The 21,462-nt window shown below is 56.1% G+C and overlaps 1 protein-coding gene across 2 annotated transcripts in view; it reads left to right on the top strand.

Annotated features, from left to right (window-relative positions):
• Positions 1–240: 240 nt before the first annotated feature.
• PPP2R2C (protein phosphatase 2 regulatory subunit Bgamma) overlaps positions 241–21,462 on the top strand; it is a 128,491-nt gene continuing 107,269 nt past the window's right edge. Inside the window, exon 1 of one of the 2 annotated variants that reach the window (XM_030314243.1) lies at positions 241–384. In XM_030314243.1, coding sequence (XP_030170103.1) covers positions 315–384 — 70 coding nt within the window. In that variant the 5' untranslated portion in view covers positions 241–314. The other variant, XM_030314244.1, reaches the window with a different exon arrangement.

Below are 21,462 nucleotides of genomic sequence, written 5' to 3'. Positions count from 1 at the left end.
CCGCCGCCGGGCGCACGACGCCGCGCGCACACGCCGGGATGCGCGCCCGGCCCCGGCCCGCCCCCACACCGCGGCCTGCCGCCCGGCCCGCCCGCGCGCTCAGCCTGACCGCGGCGGCCCGCCCCGAAAGGCCAGCCCCGCCCGTCCCCGTCCAGCCCCCCCCCTCCCCGGCCGCGATGCCCGCCCCCCGGGGCCCCGGCGGCCCGCGCCCCTGCTAGGCTGCGGCGGCATGGCCCGCGCGCCCGGCGCGACCTCTGCGGATTGCATCGGTGTGTGGCGGCGGGGCATGCCCAGGGCACCGGGCACGGCCTTCAATGGGCGAGGACACGGACACGCGGAAAATTAACCACAGCTTCCTGCGGGACCACAGCTATGTGACTGAAGGTAACGTACGTGTTGTCTGAGGCCCCCTCCGGCCGGCCGCGGCGTGGGGATGCCGTCGCACCGAATGCCCTCCGAAGGTTTGGACCGCGCGCTGTGTGTCGTGTCCCCCCCCCTCCCCCGCCCCACCCCACCCTATCCCACCCCACCCCGGGTCCCGGAGGGAGGGAGCCCGAGGGCGCCGGCCTCCGCTTCCCAGCGCCCTCCTCCGCGCCGCCCTCCGGCCGGCAGCTTTCGACCCCCCAGGCCCGGAGGCATCCCGAGTCGGCCCTGGCCGTCATTTGTAGAAAGGCCATTCCTGCGGCTATTCTGGCGAAGAAATCCGGGGAAATTAAATGGCTTAGAATCCTGGGTTTGCCATTTCAGCCCTGCCCAAAGCCTACAGAATTTTCTAGGCTTCCCACTCCCCGGAGACGAAGAGGGATCCGAGGGGGGGTGTGTGTGTGGGGGGGGGGGGGAATCCATTTCCAGATTCCCTCCAGAGGCTCGCTGTCCTGGGCCCCTCCCTGTGCCTCCGGAGGCAGGGGCCCTTCGTGGGTGGGAGAAGGCGGCTGGTTTGGGGTTGGTCTTTTATACCTGGTGAGTTATACTGACATAGGAGGAGCTGGCCCCAAACTGTCAGAATTTCCCCCCCAAAAGTGGGGCATGCCATCCCGAAAGGGCCCGGCGTTTGAAATCCCCCAAATCGGCCCTAGAGGCCCAAGCCCAACCCCCACCCCGAGATGGTGGGATCCAGAGGGTCAGCGCCCAGTGACTTCCAAGGGTCTCTCTTCTCCCTCCACCTTGCCCGGAGAACGGTGGGGACAGGTCCCAAGCCGCAGCCAGGGGCCCGCGGAGCGAATCCTCGATTTGAAGATGGGGATAGCTAGCCGCGGGGTGGCAGCATGCATCAGTGAGGACACTTGTGCTGGAGACCTTCCCGGGTTTAGGGACAGTGAGCACCTTGCCTAGGGGCTGCTGGACTGGCCGCCTAAGTGTTCGTGGGTTTGCAGCGAGAGGTCCCCGGGTGGGTGCCCCGGTGGGAGGGGCCCCGGGCATCGCGGTCCGCGGGGGCTGGTGCGCGTGGGTGCCGCTGTCAGGGAACCTGTGTGGGCTTGGCGCCGGTGACTCTGACTCCTGGGTGACGTCCGATGCTCCGGTGCCTGGCTCCGCCGGAAATGAGGCCGAGCGGGTAGCCGGGGCCCTTGCGGAGGAGGCGGGGGAGCGTCGGGCCAGCGCGGGGCGGGTGGGACCCCTGCGTCCTGGCCGGGAGAGCAGAGGCAGGGTGTGTAACCTGGGAGGAGGGACGCTGAGGGGTGGCGCTTCCCGCTCCCGGGAGGAGAACCGCTGAGTCATGCTTTGCTGATGGGGGAGGGGGTGGCGGGAGGAGGCCGCGCAGCCGGGCCGGTTGAGGGCTCGGGCCCCCAGCTAGGGCTTTCTGGGGCCCAGGGACCTGAAAGCGGCCCTTTGTCGCCTGCCTTGGTGAGGCTGAGGAAGAATCGGCGAGTTCTTTCTGCTGGCAGGCTGCTGAGCACAGAGGGTGAAGGAGGCCTCTGGGCTGCTGGCAGGTGCCCCAGTGGCCTGGCTCCGGCCGAGAGGGCATCTTGGCAGGTCATTCTGGTCTGGCTTTGTGCAGGAAGCCCGAAGCCTGTTTTCTCCTCTCGCATGGAGGCTGATGGGACAGGACGAGGGACTTGGTGATTAAAAGTAAAAAGCACCATGCCTCACCCCCAGTGGACTTGAGCAAACACGAATTCCTTCTTCACCCTCTCTCCCCCGCCCCCCGGCCCGCTTGCTTTCATAAATTTAAAAGCTCTTAGCGGAGGAGAGCAAGGGGCCAGTGGATACTTGGAGTAAGAAGCGCTTTTAATTCCTCGTCATTCATTCAACAAATACTTAGTACCTCCTATGTGCCAGTCACTGTTGTAGCCCCCGCGGGTCTAGACAAAGATGCTGCCCTCGGGCAGCCTGTATTCTAGAAGGGAGCTCTGTGCGTGGTATTGAGGAGAAGCTTTTTCACCAAGTCTTGGTCTCCCCATCTGTAAAATGGGAGTGAATGATAACCATCTTGCCTACAAGGTCTTGGGGTTTCTGGGAGGGTCCGGTGGACTGGCGGATGACCGAGCCATCTTGGAACAGGAAATTGTCAGGTGGCAGTTGAAGTATGTTAAGCACCTACTGTGTGCTGGGGCCTCACTCAAGATACCGCGTACACCATACCCCCGTTCTATAGATAAAGAAGTCAGGGTTTGACCTTTGTCGGTGTCCCAGGCTGAGTGCCAGCGTGTGTAGGGCATAGGGCTCGGGGGGCTGGGATGCAGAGGAACAAGAGGGTCTAGCAGAGGAAGCAGTGACAGTCATTGTTGGAATCATATGAGATTTCTGGCCTCCCTACGTGAAAACAGACTTTCACAACGTTGCGCCCTGCATTTTGTGCTCGGAGACCAGGGTAGGTCACAGATTTGGATGTCAGACAGACTTGTGTTCAAATCCTGCTTCTGACTCTTCACAGGCTGTGTAATCTGGGACAAGTTATTAAACCTTTCCGAGCTTCACTTTCTCCCTTCGTACAGGGGGAGATAATAATAACGAACCTTACGTTATTATTATTAGGATGATCAGTGATTATTACGCTGATGTAGAAAACATCAGCACAGTGCTTGGTCTATTGGAGGCATTTGACAAATGGTACTGGTATAATTTAAAAGGCTCCTGGAAGAGCTTCATGAGCAAATAATGGATGCTGAGATCTTGCAAAAGACCCAGGTGTACAAATTCTTTTTCCACCTGGTCATTTGGCCCACAAACACTCACTCACTACACTCCAGTGGCTCTGGTCTACTTCCTGCTCCTTAAGCAGGTCATTTTTTTTTTTTTCCTTGCTTCACGGCCTTTGCACTGGCTGTGTTCTCTATCTAGAATATCCACCTCCTGCCCTTCTCATAGCTGGCTCCTCCTCAGCCTTTAGATCTCAAGTTAAACATCGTCTTTGCCTATGGGAGTCCTGCTCGAATTCCTCAGTCTCTTATAAAATCTCAAATACTTTGGGAAGAGTTTAGGTTTTGTTAGTCATTCACACCTTGGTAGGAATTAGAGCAGCTTTTTTTTTTTTTTTTTTTTCTTTTTCCTCAACTCTTGGCTCATCTCAGCTGATCGAGGGTTGTGGTCACTAAGCACGGATGCAGGCCACCCTGGGGCACAGAGAACTTGGAAAGGTTGGGTGGGTGTTGGGGAGGGCAGTATCGTTGAGTCTCTCCAGACAGTAGAAGGACCTGGACCCTTGAGAGAGGGTCCCCAGGGGTAGGAGAGTGCCAGGAAGTCTCTGTGTGTTTAGACTTTTCTCAAGAGCCAGATATGGCCCAGGAGGGGCGCTTCCTGGCTGTGTTCCCTTGCTGCAGCCACGGAGCTCAGCTTTTGGGTGAGTGAAATAGGTGTTTCTAGGTTAGTCTGGTCTGCAAGCCCCTTCATCCCCTTTCACGCAGCAGCGTTTCCCAAGCCCGTCCGCTACTGGCTCTGGCCCTGGGCAGACACGGGGGCTCCCAGCCCATAGGAGGCGGCACATGCTGAAGAGAGAGTTGGTGGCAGTCACTGGGTGTCTTTGGGAAGGAGCAGTCACTCCCAGGCGCCTGCAGGTTAAGGCACCTGAGGGCACGCTTTTCTGCCAGGACCACAGTCCCCTCCCTGGAGCATCTCAGCCATTACACTCTGTCATCTCTGCCTTTTACATCCATGGAAAGAAAGGTACCTCCGTCTCCCTGACCCCATATCCCTGCCATCCTCGTGTGATGCGTGTGGTTCAGAGCCACCTGTGTGTCCCCGCGGATCGTATGGTTGAGAGATGAAGCAGGGCTCAGAGGAGGAAGGGGTAAGGTCGGGAGGGTGTCCCAGTCCTGTCCGAACCCAGCATTTGGGCAGTTTCCACAGCATGGAATTGTCTTCCTGGTTCGAACTGGTTGAGCGGGGATAATGTCAGCTTTCTGCCCACGCCTAGACTACGCCGGAGAGGCATGCTTTGTGGGAGACCAGGGTTCATCCAGATTTGCCCCCACTTTGGGGCTGTTGAGGCTGATCTCCCCAATACCCAGCGCCTCACCTCATAAGAGCATTGTGGTTCTTACCCAGAAACCTGTGGCCAGAGGCCGGGCCAGCTTGGTCCGAGGCTAATGCGTCCCTCTTGCAGTGACTGGTTCTAGAACGGACATGGGAACCAGTTCTGGAGGTCGCGTGGAAGCCGGTTTCGCTCTTGGAAGGAGCAGGGAGGCTCCCATTGTTGCCGGCGGCCCCCCTGAGACCATGAAGCGGGTTAAGTCCCAAGCCAACAACGCTGACGGTGTCTGAGCAGAGAGTGAGTGGCAGCAGGGGACATTGTGACTCCGTGGGTTAACCAGGCCTGATGTCCACCCGTCTCTGGGCTTCCATTCCCATGAGCTGCCACATTTCCTCTTTGCTGCACACCTTAAGCTGAGCCTCTGTGACACCCCCTTTCCTGGTTATCTGGAAGACCGGGAGCCTGCCCCGTCACTCCCGGCCAAGATTTGAGACCCATGAAACCAAGAGGGAGTTTGATGTGTTCACTTTCTGTGTTAGGAATCCTGTTGGATGTCTTTTATTGCACTCAAGTCAGGGCCGCCGAGTTCTGGCTTCCCTTCCTTGGCCCTGCTGAGGAGGCATTCCAGCCAGATGAGTTCTCCCAGGAGACCCGCGTTCCCGGTGGGGTCTGACTCTGGGTTCGTAATCTCGTCCAGGTCACCCCGTGTCTCGGACCCCGAGCGTCTTCTCTGGATTGCTGCTCGCTTGAAATGAGAGATGCACAGTTTGTTTGATGTTGTAAACGTGTCCGTCACATGCTACGTGCATGTGTTCCTTCGTGGGAGGAACACTCTCTGTGAGCCCAGGGCATTAAATGGCTCGGTGTGTGTGAACACGCCCAGCCCAGGGCCTGGGGCCCAGTCAGTACTTAATAAACGTCGTCTGCCAACGGTTAGAGTTAGGATAGCCTAGAACCATCGCCAGACTGGCTAGCCCAACCCCATCCCCACTCCACGGGGAAATGGAGGCTAAGAGGGGGTCGCTCATGGCGTTTCCCTGAAGCCAGCCCAGAGGGAGAGTGGGGGGAGCCAGCTTTCGGTTTGAAATCAAGCTGGGGACTGCTGGGCCTTCACCCCCATTGCTCCCCTTTCAGAATATCACTTCTATGAGCAGTCCTGGACTTTCACAGACTCACACTGTCTCCATTTCAGGGGTGGGGGGGGGCAGTGAGAAAGGCTGGGTGTTCTCCGTTCAGTCGTGCCACCTCTCTGAGCCTCAGTTTCCTTACACTGGGTTGTCACACGGCTCTAAGGAGCAAAGGCTGTGTGGACTCCACCGTTGAGTGGGTTGGCCCCCACAGCCCCCTCCCTGTAAGCAGCACACTGGTTTATTTTTATTTTTTTATTTAGTTTTGTATGTTTACTTATTTTTAGAGAGAGAGAGAGAGAGAGAGAGAGAGAGAGAGAGAGAACAAGCAGGGGAGAGGCGGGGGTGGGGGGACAGAGCATCCGAAGTAGGCTCTATGCCCACAGCACAGAACCCTATGCAGGGCTCAAACTCACGAACTGTGAGATTGCGACCTGAGCTGAAGTCAGAGGCTTAACCGACTGAGCCACCCCGGCGCCCCGAAGGCAACTGTTTAAATTCAGCATGAGATTATTAGGAGTTTTCCAGCGCTTGGCAGTCTGTGCCATCCGTGCAGTCACGTGGGGCCCCACGCCCGGAAGGACCGGATTCTGGTTTTGTGCTCTGCTGTCGCTGTGTGGAATTTTTATCATCTTCTCTCCGGACCCATGCTTTGTAAGCGACGTCTGATGGGGGCAGTGGAGTGGACGCCCGAGCAGAGATGATGCGTGCAGCACGTGTCGCAGCTGCTTTGTGCCGCTGCTACACACACCTTGTGTTTGCTTTGAGCGTCGCTGAGCTCCCACACGCGTGGGCCGCCACATCCTGTGCTTCCGCAGCGGGTCGGTGTGTCCACGACCCTGTAGGCAGCGGTGGGTGCTGACGGCCCGGAGAAGCCACGCTTTTCCACTTGAACCAGACTAGATTCAGAGGCAGAAAGGAGGCAGTGACATGCTAAGGAGCACGAGGGACCAAGGAGCCCTGCCGTCCCCTCCTCCCCGCATTCCGTCCTTGTGTGAGCTAATCACTGATGCTGAAAATAATGACCCAGAAGGAAAGGACAGGAGGGGACAGCCCTAGTCCTTCCCTTTCAATCCTTATTCATCACTGAGCCAAGGGTAGAGGCGTGTGTGTAGAATGTGCAAGCATCAAAAAGCGAAATGAGGGGCGCCTGGGTGGCTCGGCTGGTTAAGCGTCTGACTTCGGCTCACGTCATGATCTCACAGTTCGTGGGTTCGAGCCCCACGTCAGGCTCTGTGCTGACAAAGCCTGGAGCTGCTTCAGATTCTGTGTACCCCCTGCACACCCCCCCCCCAAAGCTAATAAACCTTAAAAAAAAGAAAAAACAGCTAAATGAAACCAGATGAGCTGTTTGGGTTAGCATCCACACTGCCCTGGTTCGAATGAATACGGTACACGTGCGCGTAGGAACCCCCAGATACGAATTGTGTGTTTCCGTGAGTCTGCATTCCCGTTAAATGCTCTTGTGTTTGCACTGAACGCTGGAATTGCAGAACAGAATGGTGACTGGCAGAATTCACGCTGATAACTTACACGTTTAGTGTTTCTGTCGGCGTTAAGTAGCAAATAACACTGCGGCGAGTTATGGGGAAAGTGAAAAAGGTTTATGTTTTCGTTCCTCTGGCTTTTTGAACGGGGTGCTCTGCATTTGCATTTTGCACCGGGCCCTACAAATGGCAGAACTGGCCCTCCTTTACTATACGGGACAGGCTGGCGTTTCCAGGGGGCAAGAATCCTTGGCCCGCCTCCCACCGCCCCCTTGGCTTTTGGGATTGGTAGAGAATTGGTGAGAGCCTGTCACCCATTGGGCAGCTTCTCCCTATTGGGCGGGGTTAAAGTATTAAAGATTCCTGCTCCTCCCCTACCCACTGGGGCTGGCACTCCTTGGGCTGTTCCAAGGAGGGGATGCCAAGTGTCTCATTTAAGATTCCAGCCTTTCGACCTGTGTCCCCACAGCCCTGAACTGAGGGGCAGTAGAGGAGGGGTCCCTAGCTCCCCACGCCCCCCCACCCCCCCATTACCATTAATAAAGCAGATTCTTTCGATTTCTCTCTTGTTGGCTACCTCCCGTGTGGCCTCAAATCCTAGCGGCAGGGAGGGCTGCCTAATGGTTACCTCAGTCCCGCCCCAGACTCCACGGCTTTATTCCTGTGATAGATGTGCCATAGTTCAATTAATCACCCCCATTGTTGCATAATTAGGTGGCTTGTTTTTCTGGTATCACACCGAGTGAACGAACGCTGTTTGCCTATGAAGATACTCTACGCCCAACTCCCAACCCCGAACAGCTTTGGAATAATTTCTTCAGAGAGAACCCTGTGCGTGCAGCGTTATGCGAAAATGATGAACGCGTTTGGTGTTCTCGACTCATATCGCCAAGTTATGCTCCAGAAAGTGTTGCTGTTTTTACCACATGCTGATCAGCACTCGATACCCTAATGTGTTTGACCTCTGCAGATATCACAGATGAAAAGTATTTGTTTTAATTTATGTCTGAGTACCGATGAGATGGGCTATTTTTCCCCCTTTTGTTCAATAGATATCTGCCGCCCCCCCTTCTGTGCCAGGGGGATGTTAGCTGTTGGACGGGCAACGTTGAAGACGGAGTTCATTGCTGTCCTTCAGTCAGCCGCTCATTCATTCGCTGGGCAGATATCTCTGGAGCTGCCTCTGTGTTCTGGGCACTGGCTTCTTCCGGGTTGCTGGGGCAGGGAGGGGGAGGGTGGGGTGAGAGCTGGGAGAGGAGAGCGCTCAGGAAGAGCCTGGGGTTCCGCAGTCGCTAAAGGACAGAGCACAGGGAGTCTGTGGCACGGTTGGGGTAGGCACCCAGGTGGGCCGTGGAGTCATAGGCCTGAGTATCTGGGTGGGAAGGGACAGGGCGGGGGAAGAAGGATGGGTAACCATCCTGCCATCCTGTTGGGTAGGAGGACAGTATTGGAAAGCGTCTCCCGGGCTCCCTGTTTCAGGTGTTTACACGCACCCTGCACCCTGTTCCCCGGGGCTCTGCTTCGGTGATGCCGTCTTTCCATGAGCCCTTAAGGTCTGCAACCCTGTCTCCCCGCTCAGGTCTCCCTGCTGGCACACAGAGTCATTTGCTGTCTGTTCTCTGCTCTCCCCGACAGACAGCCCCTTGACCCCTTTTCTCCAATCTCACTGCCTCTGGGGCAAAACGCTCCAGGTCCTAGAAGGCACGTTTCCAGAGCTCTGTGCTCTGTGGACGCAAGCCAGGCTGTGTCCTTCTCCAAAACGTCGGCCTGTCTCTGCCAGGGTCTTGGATGCCATTGGGAGAGTGAGCTGCCTCCAGCAGTCTGGAGGAATCTGCAGCCCGCAGCACCCTGGGGAGTCCTGCTAGTTAAACCAGGCCCTTCAAGACAGGTGCCTCTTTTCCACTGCACTGGTGTCCCGTGCCCTCATCAAAACGACCCATGTGGACTTGAGTATTAAATGATTAGGAAACCAACATAATAGCCATTATTAGTATTAACCATTTATTGAGTATATACTATGTGCCAGACACGATGCTAAGTACAGCATCTTACTGGATCCTAACAAAGCTCTGGGTTGTATGTATTTTCCCCATTTTACAGGGGAGAAAGCTGAGGTTTGGGCACATGTGAAGAGTCACAGGTATAAACGGGCAGAGCTGGGGTTTGAACACAGGCCATCTGCCTGCAGAACCCACACTCCTGACCTCCACACTGGGTGGAGGAACCAACAGGGAGGGGACAGGAGATCTGTTGGGTTCTGATTATGCTCCTTGCTTAGGAGGGTCTGGGATTCAAACCCAGGACTGCCTGGTGTGGTGCTCACGCTGGGCATGTGGCAACACATCGGCCCTAGCCGTGTGTGTGTGGTTGGAGGCAGTTGAGATGGGCCAGGAGGAGAAGGGCTCCCCTCTACGGCATAGGGGGTGGGGGCCGGGGGGATGGTCACAGCTCTACAGAGGACAGGTGCTTTGGCACTGAAGGGAGTGGCATTCTTCAGGGCAGACAGCGATGCCCTTTGGCACATGGCATTCTAGTACATTCCAGGCAGGAAGAACAGCATGTGCAAAGTGACATATGCTTGTCTCCTGACAGCGTCTGGGCTCTTCCTCCTGGGTCCAGGAAGCAGTTCCCAGCCAGCTCTGGGTGCAGGGACCACCTGGGAGCCACTGTGCTGCCCAGGACGGGCACTGCCTCCTTGTACAATGGGGGCTATTGTCCTCCCCAACCCTGGGCTGAAGGGCCCATTGAAACAGAACAAAGGCAGCTTAGAGGTGCCGGCTGCCCCGAGGAGGGATAGGATCACCAGCTCAGGCCCGGGGCTTGCTCTGGGCCGGCCTGGCCTTCTGCATTTCTCCACCCCGGAGAGGTCATAGCCCTGACCCCTGGGGCTGCTGCTGCTGGGGGCTGGGACCTGGGTCCCCCGGGGCCTGAGCTCTGGTCTGAGCTGGCAGTTGCTTCAGCCTCGGAACCTGTTTCCCCGTCCATCCGGGAAGCAGAGAAAGAACTACCAGCCACCCGGGCTTTTTGTGAGCATTGAGTGAAATAATCTATATACTGTACAGAAACCTCAATAAAAGGCAATTACTTGTGTTATGAGTATCAGCTTTTGGATTTTGTTTTCATTTCAAAAAAGTGGTAATGAAAACTTTTATTTTATTTTTTTAACATTTATTCATTTTTGAGAGAGAAAGAGAGAGAGAGAGGGAGGGAGGGAGGGCACATGGGTAGGGGAGGGGCAGAGAGAGACGGAGACACAGAATCCGAAGCAGGCTCCAGGCTCTGAGCTGTCAACACAGAGCCTGACGCGGGGCTCGAACTCATCAGCCGTGAGATTATGACCTGAGCTGAAGTCGGACGCTTAACCGACTGAGCCACCCAGGTGCTCCCGGACTGAAAAATTTTTGAGCCGAATCAGGACCCCGGTCACATCACCCCACCGCGGCAGGCCAGTGTTTCTTACCCGACCAAGTCAGAACGAGTGCTAATTCCTTCCCATCTGAATTCTCGTCCATCTTGGCAAGGTCCCCACTTGTCTCAAAAATGCCTTTTTATGGTTGCTGGGTTTGAACCAGGATCCCAAGGCCCGCACCTGCAAGGGGGTGTTCTGTCTCTTATGTCTTTCCTGATCGAGACCAGTCCTCTATCCCATTCTCAGACCCCTGACTGCTAAAGACATTTGTGACTGCTTTGGAAAGATGCTGGTTTCACCCCCTACCATCCCCAGCCTGTGTCTGGCTCCCAGTTTTGCCAGAAGGGTCTAGAAGGCTAACGAGCGGTTGCCCGGACCCTGGGAGTCACCCCGGGAACGTGCCTCTCTCTCCTTCCAGGACCTTCCTCACCTTTCATCAGCGGACAGACCGGGGCATCCGTCTTCACCGAGGCCTAGCCAGATGGCAGATTCGTGAACAAAAGCAGCGGTTTCTGTGTTAAGCCATTGAGTTTTGAGATGATTTTTTACACAACAGATAACTGGAATAGTCATGGATTCCCAGCTTGAATTCTTGGTCCAGCTCAACTCCTGTTCCTTCTGAGGCCCCTTGTCCAGCTACTTGCGCTTTCCTTGGTTCTGTAGCCCTCACAGAGCCTTCCAGAACTTCCTACCTGTGTATGTTAGCCTGTATCAATTTCTGTTGTTTATAATTACCCCGAATTCCCAGTGCCAGCCAGGAAGGCGACTCAGCTCAGATCATAAGACAAGACTGGAACCCAGTCCTTTCGGAAACATCAGTAGATACGCACATGGGACGGACCTGCTTCCCCTTACACAGCTCAGCACCTGCTACCCACCAGGTGTTGGGTAAATACGTGGTCGAGTGACCAAGAGGAAAAGTGCCACGCTTTCCCCTGACCAGCTTCCCCGAGTAGAAACAGTCTTCTCTTGGCAAAGTTGAAATACGTGCAGATTTCAGTCTTCACGGTTCTAGGGAAATCGCGCCAGCGCCGCGGCCCCACGGATCAGACTTGAGCTACCCCGGCGCGGTAGCTGTGAGGAACTGCGTCAAGTGCAAACTTTGCCAGTAAGTTTTCAGGGCACGGATCACTAAGTAAATACCAGATGCACGTTGCAGAGTCTGCCAGGTCACTTCTTTCCGTGTCTGTCGCTGGCCGGTCACTGCACGTGTGTTAGTTCACTCACAGCAAAGCATGGGGTACTGTTGCCTCCTTTGTCTCCCCGCGATGAGGCCATGTGACGCCTCACGGAAATGGAAAATCAAAAGAAGGAACGGGCCAACAGCGATGACGCCCAGCAGGGGAGTGAAAAGCGATCCTGCTGGAGGAGAACCGTGGGTGGTATGTGAACGGAGTCCTAGAGGAAATCGCCGATCCTGGGAGCATTGGAACCATGGCCTGAGGAGAGTCTCTTGGGCAGCGACAGGCACTAAGTGAAAGAGATCCTACCCTCGTGGCTGAAGAAGGTGGCTCCGGAGGGAGGGAGATACCCCAGAGGAAGTGACTCTGGGAGGTGTTTCACCACGTTGGAAACGCAAAGGGGTGAGATCTTGGAAGCTGATCTGAACTTGGGAAGACGGCCCTCCGAGGCACAGACGAGGTGCCAGCCGCCAGCAGAAGCAGCAACCTTCAAACTACTTTCCATATGCTTCTTTTTACAAAGACATAAAACACTTGACTTCTCTCAATGTTTCCAATGCTTTAAATCACTGAACTAAATAAATATTGGTTTTACTATTTTTTATATCCCTATACTCTTGTAACCATCAATGAGAGAGGTTTTTTTTTTAACGCTTACTTATCTTTGAGAGAGAGAGAGACAGAGAGAGAGAGAGCGCGTGTGCGCGCGTGCGTGAGTGGGGGAGGGTCAGAGAGAGAGGGAGACACAGAATCCGAAACAGGCTCCAGGCTCTGAGCCATCAGCCCAGAGCCCGACGCGGGGCTCAAACTCATGGACCGCGAGATCATGACCTGAGCCGAAGTCGGACGCTCAACCGACTGAGCCACCCAGGCGCCCCTAGAGTTTTTAATGACTTAAAAAAATTATTTTTAAAGTCACAGAACGTTTGTAATTTCCAGATTGATTCTTAAGATCACTTTGAATGATTTGAGCGTGCACGGTCATTTCTATGCTCCCCCAACCCGAGAACTCCCTGTACTTATTTGAAATGGGTAGTGTCTATGCTGCATGGCCCTTCCACACGTTGAGGCCACGGCGATGTTCCGAAAGGTCAATATTCTTCTTGCTGAAGGCAACGACTCGAGAATATTAAATAGCGCAAATCCCTCACTGTGGATATGGTCAGGCAGCCCTTGGATCGCTGAGAGAGGGACACACGCCCTCCCGCCACTGTGCTCACCATGCGGACCTCCGGCCAGCCCGTCTGCTTCGGGGACAATCCGTCACAGAATGAGCTGGCTGAAGGAGTCCGAGGCTGAACGAAAGTGGCTCCTGTATCGGCTTTCAACGTGAAAGGTGATAAAAACAACCCTGAATATTTTATAGCCCCGAGGAGAGGTCAGGCTCTTTATTGGAAGTGTGAAAATATAATCCATCATAACGTGTCCCATATCGTCAGACTGTGGGAGCTAAGCTCCATTCAGATGCTCCTTGCGAGAAGATTTTAATTGTATTTCTCTTATTTATTTCGTCTCATTACAGAAACGTTTGAAAATGCAGAAAGTAGAACAAGGAGGGGGGGGAATAACATCCCGATGTCACTACCCCGGAAACCGTTGTTCCAGTTTTTTGTATTTCCTGTTTACCACTCCCCTACAGACTGTAATGTAAATACAGTTTGTATCTTTTAGCATACCTAACACGCTGAAACGTTTCCCCGTATTGTCACAGTTTCTGAGTAAATAATTTTTTTTTTAAAATTTTTTTTTTTTCAACGTTTATTTTATTTTTGGGACAGAGAGAGACAGAGCATGAACGGGGGAGGGACAGAGAGAGAGGGAGACACAGAATCGGAAACAGGCTCCAGGCTCTGAGCCATCAGCCCAGAGCCCGACGCGGGGCTCGAACTCACGGACCGCGAGATCGTGACCTGGCTGAAGTTGGACGCTTAACCGACTGCGCCACCCAGGCGCCCCTCTGAGTAAATAATTTTTAATGGCTGCGTAATAGTCCGTTGTGTAGATATAATTATTCATTCAGTAACTAGGTCCGGATTCGTTCATCAGACTAAGGTGGATGCCTGCAGTCGGTGTGTGTGTAGGGGGGAGGTGCAGGACGGAGGAACAGGGCACAGCCCCTCCCTGGAGAAAGTCTGGAATCAGGAGGATGTAAATATAGCGTCGTAATACAGTGTGCTGGGGGCTGGGAGGCAGGGGGACCCCACAGCTGGGACGGGGTCGCCGTGTGGGAGCAGGGCAGAGAGGCTGGGTCCGGAGCAGAGGAGCGGCCGTAGGGAGAAGGGGAGAAAGCGTTCCCAGCACTCGGAACCAGTTGGCACATTGTGGGAGCCCATTCACCTATGGGGCTTGGGCCCCCCGGGCAGTGGTAGACGAGCAGGCAGGCCGGGAAAGGGCCCTTTGTAATCTGTCCAGGCACGGAAGGAAGAGGGAACGAGAGTGGCCGGAGGTCCCTGGGGGGTTGGAGAGTGAGGTGGGGTGGAGGGTGACGTTCAGAGGTTGTGTGAGCACCTCCAGGAGCGGCGAGAAGGCTCCTGGGATGGGCCTTGGGAGGAGGTGGAAGGGAGGGTTGTCCGCGAGCCTGGTAGAGGGAGGAGGAGGGCTGAGCCTCCTCTCATGGTCTGGTCACGACAAGAGTGCTCCCCAGCTGGCGTCACAGGTGACAGTGGGCTGAGGGTGGAGGCACCTCCCTGCTCCTGGACACCGACATCCCAACTCTGGGTGGTTTTTTTTTTTTTTTTTTAAGTTTATTTATTTATTTAGACAGAGCGTGAGTGGGGAAGGGGCAGAGAGAGAGAGGGAGACACAGAACCCCAAGCAGGCTCTGCTCTGTCAGAGCTCGAATCCACAAATTGTGAGATCGTGACCAGGGCCGAAATCAAGAGCCAGACGACTCACCCGACGGAGCCACCCAGGCACCTCCCAACTCCAGGTGCCTCAAAGGTGCTCATCATGTGATGAGCGTCCTTGTGAATGTGTCTCTTCCTGTATCTCGGGTGTTCTTGTCTCTGGCCACCTGGGAAGTCAATTTCTCGGTGAAAGGATAGGGGAGTTTTTCGGGGCTTGAATAAAGATTTGGGTACCATGTTGGCTACCGAAATAAAAACAAAATTGACCAACAGTTTTTGTGGGGGAGATCTTCGGAAGAGTTAAGTGTGTGTGTATGTCATGAAGCTTTGGCACAATCCGTAGGTCACAGCGAACACGTCAGGCTCGGTCTTTCTTGCGTAAGAAAGACAAGGATGCATTTCAGGCTGGGCGCCTGGAGACTCAGGGCTCTGTTCATCGTCTCTCCGTGTGTATTTGATGGCGATGGGCTTCGGCTGTGCCGAAGGACACGTACCGTGAACCTCTGTCCGCACCTACAAACGTTCCTGTCTTCGTGGGAAGATGACAGTGGTGGTGACGGTGACAAGAGCAACGGCCATTTTTAAAAAATATTTTGTGATGTTTTTATCGATTTTTGAGACGGAGAGAAAGCACAGGTTGGGGAGGGACAGAGAGAGAGGGAGACAGGGACCGAGGCGGGCTCTGTGCCGATAAGCAGATATCCTGACGTGGGGCTGGAACTCACGAACCGTGAGATCGTGACCTGAGCAGAAGTCGGTTGCTTAACTGACTGAGCCACCCAGGCGCCCCGCTGCCATTTCTTGACTGCTACAGTGTCACAAGACATATGTTCGTGACCTCGCTGGAGCTTTATACCCACCCAGGAGTGGGGGAGTGACCCCCTTTGGTATATCAGGAAACAGAGCCCGGTAAAGGTCAGGTTGCGTGCCTGAAGTCACACGGTGCGTGTTGCTACTTGACAAACCGCTGTAAACCGTAGTGAGCGAAGACGACAGCCGTGTCGTTATGGCTCCTGGATGCCCCGGGTCAGGAGTTTGAGCAGGGTTTGGCTGGGCTCTGCGTGGCAAGTCCTGAGCTCCCCTTCTAAGCTGGGGGGGCTGGCTGGTCTGCAGGGTCCAAGAGGGCTTCACACGGGTTGGTGCGTGGTGGGGACGGCTGGGAACGCTCCCTTGGAACGGTCGACTTGGCCTCTCCAACGCGGTGCTCTCAGGGTCTCTTCAGGTGTCCGGAGAACCAGGTGGAAGATATAACCTCCCCATCCTTGGAGTCCCCCTTCCCCAGTGGTATGACTTCAGCTGGGTGGAGTCACCGGCCAGCCCAGGCCTAAGGGGACGTAGGCTCCGCCTTCGGATGTGGGAAGGGCCAGGTCCGCCGTGGGAGGGGAGACAGTGCCCTCGGCCCTCGCTGGGAAACCGTCTGCTGCAGACGGGGCCCAGCCAAGCTCTGTCTGCCCTTGAAGCTGCCGCATCTCCAGGGAGCGACATTCTGCCTTTTGCTATCCTGACCGGCTGGAGGCAGCGGAGGCCCCTTCCTCCTCAACGCCGCTGTCCCTGGCCAGAAGTACAAAAACCATCTTGCACTTTTGCCAACTTGAATACAGAGCCTGTGACAATATGGATGAAGCGTGCGGCCACTACGCTAAGTGAAATAAGTCAGACGGGGAAAGACAAACGCCGCGTGATCTCGCTTAGACGCGGAATCTAAAAAGGCCAAAGTCGTAGAAACAAGAGTCTAGGATGCTGGTTGTCAGGGGCTCGGGATGGGGGAAGTGGGGACAGGTTGGTCACAGGGTACACGCTTCCAGTTATAAGATGGATAAGCTCCGGGATCTAACACCACTACGTGGTGATTATAGTTAGTAGCACTGTATTTGAGTTTGAACGTTGCTGCGAGAGTAGATCTTAAATATTGTCAACACAGAAAGGAACTGGGGGTTATGTGACCTGGTAAAGATGTGAGCCGATGCCGTGGTGGCATCATTTTGCGGTATTTGAGCCTGATCAAATCAACGCGTTAAACTCACTCACTTGACACCCTATACGATGTTGTATGTCAATTATATCTCAGTAAAGCTGGAAAAAAATAAACACAGAAAACAAGAGGTGAGGAAGGGCTTTCTTTCTGTAGGGGGCAGACTAGATTTTCCGCAGACCTGCCTCCCCCGTGCGTGCACCAGGCAGAAGTTACGAAGCCAAATGAAGGTCGGATCAGGTGCCGCGTGAATCCCGCCCCCCCCCCCTCCCTGTCCCTCCCCCTCTGCAGGTGCGCTGCCCACATCAGGGAAGGTGGCTTTGGGTAGAGCGGGCCTTTCTCTCTTGCCAGGGCCCCTGCGGTGGGGGAGGGCTGCAGAAGAGAAACAGGTGAGCTGGATGGTTTTTCTGCTTGGCTTGACTCTAAGGACACACTGACCTCTCACAGAGGCAGTTTTATCGGAAACCATGACGGCCTGGTGGCCTGGTCCCAGACACGGCGTCCGCCCATGGGCAGTGGGCTGTGCTCTGACTGCACGCCATGGAGGGGAAGGAAGCTGCCTGCCATTGAGTGAGAGCGCGGGCGGGGCAGGCAGTGTCCAGGCGTTGTCCCTGAGGCAGACGCCGTCATTGTCCCCATTCAGTCGGGACCTCAGGGAGATGAAGGGACTCTCCTGAGCCTGTCTGCCCCGCCCGCCTGACTCCCTCCTCCACCCGGCTGCGTCCTTGCTGGAGAAAGCCATACCTTGGAGAGGTCAGCCTTAGGATCTGAGTCCCAGGCAGTAATCTTTCCCCTGCAGGCCGTTCTTCTCTGGAGCAAGGGAGCGTTGGGGTGCATTAGAGGCTCCCTCCCAGCCTCAGAGTAAGTGTGGGGGGTTCCCTTTCCTCTGTGTGTCAGCAAAGCTAATGGAAAGAGTCTCTGTGCACCAGGGTGCACGCAGGCTATGGGACAGGCACGTGCCTCGGGTTCGGCCAACACGAATGGGCTCAGCCTGTCCCCCGAGGAACCCCGGCCAGCTGGAGGCCCCAGCGGCCGGGATGCATGCCTTTAATTAAAAAAACAAAACAAACCCCCACAAAAATCCAGCTTTATTGAGATGCAGTTCAAATATCATGCCGTTCACCCATTTAAAGTGTCCAACTCAATGGTTTTTGGTATGTTACGTAATTACGTTTTTGAGAATGGAGGTAAAATAATACAACATAAAATTTGCCAATTTAGCCGTTTTTAAGTGTACAAATCAGTGCCGTTAACTGCATCCACGACGTTGTGCGGCCATCACCGCTATCTGTTTCCAAGACCCTTTTATTACAGCAAACAGAAGCTCGGGGCCCATTAAGCAGCAGCCCCCCTCCCTCTGGTCTGTGCCTCTTTCAGGGACCGCGTATAAATGCGGTCACACACTGTCCTCCACACCTGGCTCGTCTCCCTGGGCATATGTCTTCTAGATCCATCCACGCTGTAGCAGTTGGGAAGGAGGTTAGATGTTGGAAAGCCTCAGGTGCACTGGGACAGAACTAAGCCACGCAGATGGTCTTGGTGTTCCGCACGTGGGGGAGGCGGGGAGAAACTGGCCAGCCTTGGCCCCCTCACATTTGAGGTTCCTGGATGACACACAGCGGGGGGGGGGGGGGACTCCCCGCTGACCTTGCCTTATCTTTTCTGCATCTAGAGAGGGGAGTGGTTCTCCCCATTTTACAGATGAGGAAACCTAGGTGCCCAGGAGGTAAGACCTCCCCCAGCCTGGGGGGAGGGCCTGGGAGGGTCCCTGATGCAGCTCCTGCTTCCCGCCTTAGGGCCCCTCCCCCATGCATTGTCCCTGGTGCTTTTATCTGCAGCAAAGGGCACCTTGAGGGACTCCAGTCACCCTGGGGCTAGCCTTCCTTTGCGTTCACTCCCCGGTGTGCGGTTGGCCTGCCCCAGCCTCTCCTGGTGCCCCTGTACCTTCAGCTAAATTGGGGCCAAGGTGAATGTCTTCTCGAGGTCTCTTCGAGGCTGGACTGAGCCCCGCATCCGGTGTACCTGATACTCGGAAAGGTCCTGCCAGACGCTCCTCTTCTGCTGAGCGGGGGAGACCTCACAGGGAGGGAGCCACCCAGCCCACCCACGCATGTCAGCATCTCAGGAAAAGGTGCTGTTTCCCTGGCTCTGCAGGCCTTGACCCTTGGCTCTGACCCACCCCGATCCCGGCCCTGCCCTTCAACCAGATGAAGGAGCCAGGGAAGGGAGCAGCCCGTCCAGGCAGTGGGAGCCCAGCCCTGAGGTCCCCTGCGGCGCCCGTGGTATTCCCGGGAGGGTCCCCATCTGTGCTGGGCCAGAGGGCGAATGTATCTCCAGGAGAGAGCCGAGCTGGGGACAGCCAGCAGCACAGGGCTGGCCCCGAGGACCCACACGGGCTTTGTGCGAAGGACTAAGTAGTTGACGCCCCGAGTCCCAGACTTGAAGTGTTTGGAGTGAGGCCGGGAGGCCCCAGGGTCAACCCTGTGAACCCCATGTGAACCCCAAGTATAGACCTCACTGATGGCATCTTCCCTGTGGGTGACCCAGTTAAAAAAAAACCAAACTGGGACACTTGGCCGACTACAGGTGTGTCCATATGGGGACAGTGGGACAGCAGGTGATAAACTGGGGCAGTGGCTGAAAACCTGGGGGCTGGGGTCGCCGTAGCTATATCTTTGTAAGCGGCTGTGTGGCGTGGTGACGGGATGGCGGTGGGCTTGGAGACCCCGTGCAGACACAGGCTCTCCTGGTGACTGGCTGTGTGACCCTGTGGAAGCCACAAGGCCTCCCTGGGCCTCAGGTTCCTCACGTGTGGAGTGAAGGCTGTCTCGAGGGCACAAATGCCTGTGTGTCCCCCGAAGGAAGGGCGCTGCACAGGGCAGCAGCACGTGCAGCTGTGAGGCCCGGGCCCCAGGAGTGGGGTCCCATTACGGGGGGGCAGGGGCTAGGAAGTGAGCTAGATGTACCATACCCTGCCAGCTAAACTCCAGTCTTACACATTCGGGGTCTGAGAGGGATGTACAAGGTCATTCTGAAGGGACACATGGCCCCCAGGCCGGCAGGAGGTGGCCGGACCCATTTGTTCGTCTAAGGAACGGCGCAGTGGAGTGGGACCCGGTCCCTCCTGTCTCCTGTCCAGGCTGTCGGGAGGCCCTGACCGCCCCCCCCCCCAGCCTTCCTTCCTGGGAGGGTCCTCTGTGCCCTCCCCACCCTGTTCAGGCACTCTGGGGGCGGGGAGAGGGTGCTCTCCTTTGTGGGTTTGGGATAAGTTGTGACATAGGTGCCAGACCTAGGGTGGGGGTGAGGGGGCGGGTGAGGTCATTTCTGGGTTCTGGGACACCCCATCCTACCTCCTACCGGCCTTTCTCAGGAGTCTGCCTTTCCCGGTGTATCGGATTCTCCCCTTCCCCCTCCCCCTCCCCCTCCCTCTGGGGGGAGGGGCTTCAGCTTAGGGCAGGACCGTTTACTGGGCCCCCAGACACCCCAGCCAGTCCCTCAGAGGGGGAGGAGCAAGGGGAAGGGTACTGAGTACAGAGAACACAAAGGAGAAGAGGAGGGTGGGGGGTACCCCCCCCCGCCTCCCTGGCCGTGCCCCCCCCCCCAAACCAGGCCCTATGGGTGGTGGGGAGGCGGCTGAGAAGTAATTCTGCCTCAGCTTTGTAAATAGGCAGCTATAAAAACCCATCCGCAGTGGAGCACCTCCTCCATAAAGCAGGCTCCCCTGGGTTTATCACCCGGGGCCCTTCTCCAGGGCCGTCCTCAGAGGAGGACCAAAGCAGCCATCACTGCTCTGTCTGTTGTCGAGAGCGCAGAAATACAGGCTCCGGGAGACAGGGCAGGTGGAAACCGTCAGGATAAGAAGCTGGATGTGGCTGGGGGGTGTGGGATGTTTGGGAGAGGAAAGAGCCACGAGAGGAAAGCTTCACCCTGCTGGGAAAGAGACTCAGGTGTTGGAGAGAATTTAGGTGAGGTGTGGTGAGAGTCTTTGCCCTGCAGTTTACCGAGCACATACTATGCGTCGGGTGCTTTGCTGGGAGGGGGGACTACGGCCGTTGATGTGACTGACGAGGTCCGGGTTCCGAGGAGTGCCCAGAAGGGTCCAGAGGGACGGGGAGTCGGTGCTGGGAAGGTGGCAGGGAGCAGTCTAGGGGCTGACTTTCCCAGAGGAGGGCCTGGGTGGTGGGAGGTCAGGGAGGGCTTCCCGGAAGAAGTGAAGTCATTCAGTATGTATTTCTCAAGGCTCGCTGTGTGTAGGCATCCAGATGGGTTTGGGGGAGACAGGAGGGACAGTTCTGAGCAAGTTCTAGGATCTAAGAAGGAACAGGAGAAGGGAAGATGATTCTAAAGGGTGAGCAGGGAGTGGGCAGCACTGAGGAGGAGGCAGAGACGGGCCGGCTCAGGACTCCTTGTGGGTGTGGAATTGTCCTCATCTCCAGTTGACAGGCAAAGAAATGGAGGTGGGGCTTCACAGCTCCTACGTGGGTGGGCTGGGATTTGTATCCAGGACCGCAGATGCCAAACCCAGCCCACCCACAGTCTGTGCAGACCTCCCTGCACCCCCGGGGGCTCTGGGATGGGCACCTTCGTTGGCCCGCTCCCCCATCGTTGTTGGCCAGGATGCTTTGAGCAGGCGCTGCAGGGCCGGAATCCCCCGAGCTGACCCACAGTGCCGGTCATCTGGCGTTTTCCTTCAAGCACTTGGCAAGCTTCGAGAGTACGGCTGGGCTGCTGCTTGATATTTCTCTGACCCAGATGAAGAGCTGGGTAGCCATTCACCCAATAAAGTGAGCGACAGACCCCGGGTTCAGCTTGACAATGGGGGTGTTGATGGCAGGCGGAGGAAGCCCGTGTCTGTGGAATAGTTTCCGGAGACTGGCCAGAGGCACCAGCCACGGTCCTTGGGTCCTTGCCTGCAGGTGGTGCTGGGACTCCCTCCCCGCTGCCCCCCATAGATGAGAAAACCAAGGTTCAGAGAGGTCAGGCTCCCTGCCCAGGATTACACAGCCAGCGGGGTAGTGGACTTGGGGGTTCA

The sequence above is a fragment of the Lynx canadensis genome, chromosome B1 (genome assembly GCF_007474595.2).
Source record: "Lynx canadensis isolate LIC74 chromosome B1, mLynCan4.pri.v2, whole genome shotgun sequence".
Taxonomy (NCBI): Eukaryota; Metazoa; Chordata; class Mammalia; order Carnivora; family Felidae; genus Lynx; species Lynx canadensis.
The sequence above is the reverse complement of the archived record's forward strand: the minus strand, read 5'-3'. Positions and strand labels throughout refer to the sequence as shown.